We start from the raw sequence: 9,564 nt of genomic DNA, 5'->3' as shown, positions 1-9,564 counted from the left end.
GTATGAGGTTTTAGACTTCCTTAAAAATGTTTAACACATACCTTGCCATCAAAACAATGCAATAAACTATTTAAAACGCATTCTCAGTAAATTATTGCCAACTTTTGAAACTTTCCACTTACAGTAGTAAAATAAAGTAATGCATCTTGGCTCTCTCTCTGTCTCTCTCTCTCTCTCTCTCTCTCGTTCCAAGTAATTAGCTTTTCCGCAGCTACTGATCTGTGCGCTCCCACACAAAACACGCTCATACATCTCCTCAAAGACATCGCACATCTCAGCTTCTGCTTCAAAACTCTCTCACCATGTTCATCCGCAGAACAAGAGTTCATCACCTCTCCGTTCCAAATGTGGCTGTAAACATTGTGCAACACCACTGGCCCTGTGGTCACTTTCTAGTTGTCAACCATTAGTAGATCTTGTTCACAGTAATGTCATAAACCTATTTGTGAACTTGAGCACTGATTTCAAAATGTCTCAGAAATGTTCATTAGAAATAGAATCAAATTAGAATCAGGACTAGCATCACTTAGTTCTTTTGTTTAAATATTACTATTTAGTATTTAAGTGGAGCTTAAAGGGATAGCTCAGCCAACAATTTAAATTCTGTCATTAATTCCTCACCCTCATGTCGTTCTAAACCCGTAAGACCTTCGTTCATCTTCGGAACATGAATTAAGATATTTTTGATGAATTCTGAGGGCTCTCAGACCCTCCCATAGACAGTAAGGGTACTACCACGATCAACGTCCAGAAATGTAGCAAGGAGATCGGTAAAATAATCCATGTGACATCAGGGGTTTAACTGTAATTTTACAAAGCTACTAGAATATTTTTTGTGTGCAAAAGAAAAGAAAAAAAGACTTTATTCAACAATTCGTCACCCTGTAGCGCCGTTTTGGAGAATATCTACTGAACGTAAACCGCGTATGCTATTCTGTGTCGGCTGCGTCACGCAGATACGTTGTTTGCGTTCAAATCAAAGCGTAAACAATGTAGAAAATGTATCCGCGTGACGCAGCTGACACAGAATAGCATACGCTGTTTATGTTCAGTGGATATTCTCCAAAATGGCACCAGGGGAGCAAAATTATCAATAAAGTCGATAATTTTGTTTACTTTGCATACAAAAAGTATTCTCGTAACTTCGTAAAATTACGGCTGAACCCCTGATGTGATCTCCTTGCTACGTTTCTGGACGTTGATCGTGGTAGTACCCTTGCTGTCTATGGGAGGGTCAGAGAGCTCTCAGAATTCATCAAAAATATCTTAATTCGTGTTCCGAAGATGAAGGTCTTACGGGTTTGGAACGACACGAGGGTGAGGAATTAATGACAGAATTTACATTTTTGGGTGAACTAATCCTTTCAGTGTCCAAATACTTTTTTTTTTTTTTTTGTGCCTGAAATTAATAAATAATAATATTATTATTACTATTATTATTAACTAAGCTCATGGTAGCTGAAGCACAGTTATTTTAGTTTAATTCGTAATATTTTTGTATATTTTGTTAATATTTTGAATTTGTTTTCATTTTTATATTTTCCGTTTTCATTTAAAATGTTGTTAAAGTTTTAGTAATTGTGTTGTATTGTTTTGTCCGTTTTTTAGGGTTAGGTTGTTTACGATTTTAATATTTTAGTTAACTTTTACTTTATTTCAAGTAACTGGTTTTAGTTTTAATTTTACTTTTAGTTAACTATAATAACCTTGGCTAAAAGTAAGTTCTATGGTTTCCGTGACCGTGTGAACCCTGAATAAACAATGCATGCTACTAAGTCACAGACTAGCTTGATGATTTCACCTAAACATTTTCCATTTTCTTGTTCCACAGTACTTCTAATTTTAGAAGCAGCGGGTCTGCTAGCATTTCCTACTGACGGCTGACAGGAAGGCTGTGCTGGTTTCGGCTAATGCTAATCGGTGTCCAGCTTAAGAACTAGTTAGGCCTTCAGTGTGGTGAAGTTGAACTTAAGACATCATTTGTGGTTTCAGTCCGTTTCTTGCACTAACAGCTCCAGAAGTGGCCGTGTATGTAATACATAAGAAGCAAGACGGTCCATCTGTTGCACGTGTGTCTGCGCCGTCTCTACAATCATGCTGACTAAAAAATCATGTCCGCCTGACAATTTAAATTCTGTCATTAATTCCTCACCCTCATGTCGTTCTAAACCCGTAAGACCTTCGTTCATCTTCGGAACATGAATTAAGATATTTTTGATGAATTCTGAGGGCTCTCAGACCCTCCCATAGACAGTAAGGGTACTACCACGATCAACGTCCAGAAATGTAGCAAGGAGATCGGTAAAATAATCCATGTGACATCAGGGGTTTAACTGTAATTTTACAAAGCTACTAGAATATTTTTTGTGTGCAAAAGAAAAGAAAAAAAGACTTTATTCAACAATTCGTCACCCTGTAGCGCCGTTTTGGAGAATATCTACTGAACGTAAACCGCGTATGCTATTCTGTGTCGGCTGCGTCACGCAGATACGTTGTTTTCGTTCAAATCAAAGCGTAAACAATGTAGAAAATGTATCCGCGTGACGCAGCTGACACAGAATAGCATACGCTGTTTATGTTCAGTGGATATTCTCCAAAATGGCACCAGGGGAGCAAAATTATCAATAAAGTCGATAATTTTGTTTACTTTGCATACAAAAAGTATTCTCGTAACTTCGTAAAATTACGGCTGAACCCCTGATGTGATCTCCTTGCTACGTTTCTGGACGTTGATCGTGGTAGTACCCTTGCTGTCTATGGGAGGGTCAGAGAGCTCTCAGAATTCATCAAAAATATCTTAATTCGTGTTCCGAAGATGAACGGAGGTCTTACGGGTTTGGAACGACACGAGGGTGAGGAATTAATGACAGAATTTACATTTTTGGGTGAACTAATCCTTTCAGTGTCCAAATACTTTTTTTTTTTTTTTTGTGCCTGAAATTAATAAATAATATTATTATTACTATTATTATTAACTAAGCTCATGGTAGCTGAAGCACAGTTATTTTAGTTTAATTCGTAATATTTTTGTATATTTTGTTAATATTTTGAATTTGTTTTCATTTTTATATTTTCCGTTTTCATTTAAAATGTTGTTAAAGTTTTAGTAATTGTGTTGTATTGTTTTGTCCGTTTTTTAGGGTTAGGTTGTTTACGATTTTAATATTTTAGTTAACTTTTACTTTATTTCAAGTAACTGGTTTTAGTTTTAATTTTACTTTTAGTTAACTATAATAACCTTGGCTAAAAGTAAGTTCTATGGTTTCCGTGACCGTGTGAACCCTGAATAAACAATGCATGCTACTAAGTCACAGACTAGCTTGATGATTTCACCTAAACATTTTCCATTTTCTTGTTCCACAGTACTTCTAATTTTAGAAGCAGCGGGTCTGCTAGCATTTCCTACTGACGGCTGACAGGAAGGCTGTGCTGGTTTCGGCTAATGCTAATCGGTGTCCAGCTTAAGAACTAGTTAGGCCTTCAGTGTGGTGAAGTTGAACTTAAGACATCATTTGTGGTTTCAGTCCGTTTCTTGCACTAACAGCTCCAGAAGTGGCCGTGTATGTAATACATAAGAAGCAAGACGGTCCATCTGTTGCACGTGTGTCTGCGCCGTCTCTACAATCATGCTGACTAAAAAATCATGTCCGCCTGACAGAAATATGTGGAGGGGTGTGCCTCCAAAAATACTAAATTACCCTGAAGGGAAATAGGATATAAATGCGCTTGTGTTTGTCTAAGCCTGACTGACTCACTGTGCTTAGTTTAAAAATATGGATGACCAAATGATGAAGAAAGACAGACTGACACAGAGAGAGGGATGAAGTGCAAGGCTGTTACCGGCATGCACCAGAAATAAACAGACACATTACTAATCGTAATTCTCTGTGGGTTTATCAGGACACTCGTGGACTACACTACAGATAATTGACAGAAACAAACCTCTTGGCTCTCTCTGACAAACAAGCAGAATACAACATTAACACATGCGAGTGAAAACTGGCTTTGCTGAGTGAAACGCTGGCCAGTTGGATTGTGATTTTATTAAACGCAGCATCATTTATGGTTTAGGCCGATCTGTAAGAATGATAGTCTGACCTTCACTACTGTAAGCGACGCAAACGAACAGCAGAATTTAACTGACACATTCAATTGATCAAAAGTGACAGTAAAGACCTTTATAATGTTACAAAAGATTTCGATTTCTGCTCTTTTGAGCTTTCTATTCGTCAAATAATCTTGGAAAGTAAAATGTATCACAGTTTCCACAAAAAATATTGGGCAGCACAACTGTTTTCAACATTGATAATAATCAGAAATGTTTCTTGAGCAGCAGATCAGCATATTACCTAAACATTTTCCATTTTCTTGTTCCACAGTACTTCTAATTTTAGAAGCAGCGGGTCTGCTAGCATTTCCTACTGACGGCTGACAGGAAGGCTGTGCTGGTTTCGGCTAATGCTAATCGGTGTCCAGCTTAAGAACTAGTTAGGCCTTCAGTGTGGTGAAGTTGAACTTAAGACATCATTTGTGGTTTCAGTCCGTTTCTTGCACTAACAGCTCCAGAAGTGGCCGTGTATGTAATACATAAGAAGCAAGACGGTCCATCTGTTGCACGTGTGTCTGCGCCGTCTCTACAATCATGCTGACTAAAAAATCATGTCCGCCTGACAGAAATATGTGGAGGGGTGTGCCTCCAAAAATACTAAATTACCCTGAAGGGAAATAGGATATAAATGCGCTTGTGTTTGTCTAAGCCTGACTGACTCACTGTGCTTAGTTTAAAAATATGGATGACCAAATGATGACGAAAGACAGACTGACACAGAGAGAGGGATGAAGTGCAAGGCTGTTACCGGCATGCACCAGAAATAAACAGACACATTACTAATCGTAATTCTCTGTGGGTTTATCAGGACACTCGTGGACTACACTACAGATAATTGACAGAAACAAACCTCTTGGCTCTCTCTGACAAACAAGCAGAATACAACATTAACACATGCGAGTGAAAACTGGCTTTGCTGAGTGAAACGCTGGCCAGTTGGATTGTGATTTTATTAAACGCAGCATCATTTATGGTTTAGGCCGATCTGTAAGAATGATAGTCTGACCTTCACTACTGTAAGCGACGCAAACGAACAGCAGAATTTAACTGACACATTCAATTGATCAAAAGTGACAGTAAAGACCTTTATAATGTTACAAAAGATTTCGATTTCTGCTCTTTTGAGCTTTCTATTCGTCAAATAATCTTGGAAAGTAAAATGTATCACAGTTTCCACAAAAAATATTGGGCAGCACAACTGTTTTCAACATTGATAATAATCAGAAATGTTTCTTGAGCAGCAGATCAGCATATTATACTGATTTCTGAAGATCATGTGACACTGAAGACTGGAGTAAAGGAATACATTATATTCATATAGAAAACAGCTATTTTAAATTGTAATAATATTTCACAATAGTACTATTTGTCCTGTATTTGTGATCATATAAATGGGACTTCTTTCAAAAAAAATATTAAAAAGTTTATCAACCCCCAAACATTTGAACAGAATCCGTCTGCTAAACAATGTCACGTCTTCCACTGCCACCTGGACGATTTGCAGTCAGAAGCTTCTTTGTGTTTTGCATAATGCAAATACATTGTTCCTCAGGCAAAGTGCAGGTGACTCAGTTCTGATTTCAAGTTTAAAATATATTGGATAGAATAATGAATCTTTAATTCAATGGAATTATGTTTGATACATTTATAAATATTATATAAAAGAATAATACATTTTATTAGATTTTTTTTAGTATAATACATTTTTTTAATATAATCTAATCTATTTTTTTTTTCTCTAAAAACTTTTATTTAAAATGTATGCTTTTTTTCTGCCTTAAAATGTAGGCAACTTTAATGTCAAGAATCCTCAGGCAAAGTGCAGGTGACTCAGTTCTGATTTCAAGTTTAAAATATATTGGATAGAATAATGAATCTTTAATTCAATGGAATTATGTTTGATACATTTATAAATATTATATAAAAGAATAATACATTTTATTAGATTTTTTTTTAGTATAATACATTTTTTTTAATATAATCTAATCTATTTTTTTTTTCTCTAAAAACTTTTATTTAAAATGTATGCTTTTTTTCTGCCTTAAAATGTAGGCAACTTTAATGTCAAGAATCCATATGTGAGCCTGCAGCACAAAAGCAGTGTTGAGTCACTGGGGGATATTTGTAGCAATAGCCAACAATACATTGTATGGGTCACAATTATACATTTCTCTTTAATGCCAAAAATCTTTAGGATATTAAATAAAGATCATGTTCCATGAAGATATTTTGTAAATTTCCTACCGTAAATATATCAAAACTTAATGTTTGATTAGTAATATGAATTGCTAAGAACTTCATTTGGACAACTTTAAAGATTTTTTTGCACCCTCAGATTCCAGATTTTCAAATAGTTGTATCTCAGCCAAATATTGTCCGATCCTAACAAACCATACATCAATGGAAAGATTATTTATTCAGCTTTCAGATGTTACATACATCTCAATTTCCAAAAATCGACCCTTATGGCTGGTTTTGTGGTCCAGCAGGGTCACATATATGATGCATTAAAATGCAGCCTATGTAGGCAACTCTTCCGGTTTTGGACCAAAGTCTCATTATAAACATTTCATTACTATCAAATATGTAAATAGCACTATATCCATGTCTGAGATGACACCAAAATTTATCTATTATTTGGAACATCTGTTCTGCCAAAGTAAGAGCGTTTCCATGGCAATAAGGGTATTTGTCGTTCCCTGAATCCTGGCCATGTGTGCAGATCTCACCTGTTGTCTGCGCGGTTGCAGGGAAATGATCTGAAGCAGCTTGCTGGCTGTTAGGCGAAGGAAATATGGGTCCAGGACACGGATCTGACTGGCCCGGCCGAGCCAGATCTGGGGAGGAGGTTTCCAGAAACCCTTTCGGACCTAAATCGAGCACAGCCCCTCATGATTACTGGGAAATCTGGTGCATGCTGGCACATGAAGAAAAACGGTGGGACAGACTGACCCTCTTCTCATCATACAGGATCTCTTTGAGCCAGCGGAGGTCCTGCTGTTTGAAAGGAACCAGGACCTGCAGGGTGTCCGGGTCATTGTGGATACCTGGGTTATGGGAGGCGGATTCGGGATAAAACAGACGTAACGTGGTCTTGTTACCCACGTCCTCCTCATAGCCTCTGACTGGGGCGTCATTCAGCCTGACACAGAAAGATACGTGAGCAATATATAATAAGGTCAAAGGTCAAATCAGATTTGACGAGTCAGAATGAGCATTGCTTCTTTCCTGCATCGTATTTTTTGAATGAGATCCAGTGCGTGTTTCTTACTAATTTGAGGGTGCTGATTCCAAACATAGTGTCTGTTTCATGCATTCTCACAAAAGATGATGCATTTTGTAGCCTTTTTTGCATTTGTAAGGTGAAGAAGTCTTGCATTATTGCTTACTCAGCAGAAAAACAACACAAATGCATGATTCCTGTTTTCCTCTGAGCCACATTACAACTATTTGTTTCACATGCATTACATTATTTCATGCTTATTATGGCCAGTGACAGAAGAAAATGCAAGCATGAGCCAGATGTTTTGTGCCACATCATGTAAATGTTTTACAGCATCCAAACAGAGACAGAAAAAAAGCTTATTTATAAACCTATGTTTAAAGTTCTTTGTCATTAAATGAAGCATTTGAACATATTTTTCCTCTGTAGATTGTAAGTCAAATGATAGTTTTGTTTTTATGTTGATACAACTGATACATTTTTACAATGATACCAATTACTTTTGTCATTAAAAGTTTTGAGATTTGCTTTTGTTATTTTGATAAGTGCATTGAAGCTGATACATTTATATGATTTGAAAAAAAAACTGTGTGATGGAAAGTTGTATTGATATTTTTTAACATCATAAAATCAGAGCTGTGTAATATGTGTGTGTACGGATAATGCAATTCTAATGAAAAGTGTAACGACAGAGACAAATTGCTATTGGGCACAATTTATGAATATTGACCATGCAATGTAGTTTGTACACAATTTGTGCAGTTGATGAGGAAGAGTGGTAAAGCTTGGCAGAAAACACTACGCATTTAGCCGATTTATGAGGCTTGTGCAGCCAAACTGCATTTCCCATTATTCCCTGTGCCAGCAAGTGAAAGCTAAAATACATAAAGACATTTACAGACCTAATTCACACCCTTTACCTTTGATTTTGCTAAAGTTGTTCTAAAAAAGCTTCCTGCTTTGGCAGGAAGTTAAAAAGAGAAAAATAAATATGAAATCGCCTAACACAGTAATTTTTTCCAAACTAAATCTGTTCGTGCATCGTGCATTATTATGACCACCGAGCTTGTGAGTAGGAGGACCTCAAAATCCGCAATACATCTCACCATAACCTTTGTGTGTGTGTGTGTGTGTGTGTGTGTGTGTCTGTGTGTATTTATCACACAAGGATAGTAATACTAGTACATTTTGACCTTGTGGGGACATTTTTGAGGTCCCCACGAGGAAACAAGCTTATAAATCATACAGAATGAGTTTTTTTGAGAACGTAAAAATGCAGAAAGTTCCCTGTAAGGGCTAGGTTTAGGGGTAGGGTTGGTGTAGGGCAATAGAATATACAGTTTGTAAAGTATAAAAACCATTACGCCTATGGAATGTCCCCATAAAACATGAAAACACAACGTGTGTGTGTGTGTGTGAGTGTGTGTATCTGTGTGTGTGTGCGTGTGTGTGTGTGTGTGTGTCTCTGTGTGTGTGTGTGTGTGTGTGTGAGTGAGTGTGTTTGTGTGTGTGTGTGTGTGTTGACACACCAGGTAAGTCTAATTTGTTTCCATTAGCGCACATTCTTGAGTCAGAGTCAAGCCAGTGTTCAAACAGTATCAAGGCTAAAACAAATAATGGCAACATAATGAGATGAACTGCCAAAACATCCAGCATTGGGAAGGGAGAGTCTCCTCTGATTAATAAAGGTCAAGCATGTTCAAGACTGAAAGAGCCACCCTTTAAAACGTCACCACACTTTTAATGAGCTCTTATTATGGAAATAATAAACTTTAAAACAATATGCTGAAGTGTGAACTGAATGTTATGTTTTCGGACACGTAATTGCATGTTATTTCAAATTAAATGAAAATGTATTCGAGTTTAAATTTAAATGAAATGTATTTAGTAGAAATTAAGTGCCTTTTTTGACCAACTTAAGTAGGACTTCAGTACATCTTTATATGTAATTCCACAATTAATTCTATTCTAAAGTTACTGCTGAATACTGCCATGCATTTATGGTGAACTAAAATATAGTTTAATGTCATTTCTATTGAAACTTGTAAATCATGTATTTTTTAAATATGTTTGTAATTATGATATGCATTCATAGATCAACATAACGAATCAACATGTACAATTAAAATATAATAACTTTCTTATGTCATGGCTGACAATACAGTAAAAACAGTAATATATATATATATATATATATAGAGAGAGAGAGAGAGAGAGAGAGAGAGAGAGAGGG

The 9,564-nt window shown here is 36.4% G+C and overlaps 1 protein-coding gene across 2 annotated transcripts in view; it reads right to left on the bottom strand.

The window, feature by feature from the left end:
* LOC107558567 (CMP-N-acetylneuraminate-beta-galactosamide-alpha-2,3-sialyltransferase 4) overlaps window positions 1-9,564 on the bottom strand; it is a 31,812-nt gene that overhangs the window by 2,337 nt on the left and 19,911 nt on the right. For both annotated transcript variants that reach the window (XM_016242225.1, XM_016242224.1), the window contains 2 exons: window positions 7,061-7,250; window positions 6,838-6,978 (listed from right to left, as the gene is read on the bottom strand). In XM_016242225.1, the coding sequence (XP_016097711.1) occupies window positions 6,838-6,978; window positions 7,061-7,250 (331 nt within the window). The remainder of the gene's footprint in view (window positions 1-6,837; window positions 6,979-7,060; window positions 7,251-9,564) is intronic.

The sequence above is a fragment of the Sinocyclocheilus grahami genome, unplaced genomic scaffold, assembly GCF_001515645.1.
Source record: "Sinocyclocheilus grahami isolate Dianchi unplaced genomic scaffold, SAMN03320097.WGS_v1.1 scaffold649.1, whole genome shotgun sequence".
NCBI classification, from domain to species: domain Eukaryota; kingdom Metazoa; phylum Chordata; class Actinopteri; order Cypriniformes; family Cyprinidae; genus Sinocyclocheilus; species Sinocyclocheilus grahami.
The sequence above is the reverse complement of the archived record's forward strand: the minus strand, read 5'-3'. Positions and strand labels throughout refer to the sequence as shown.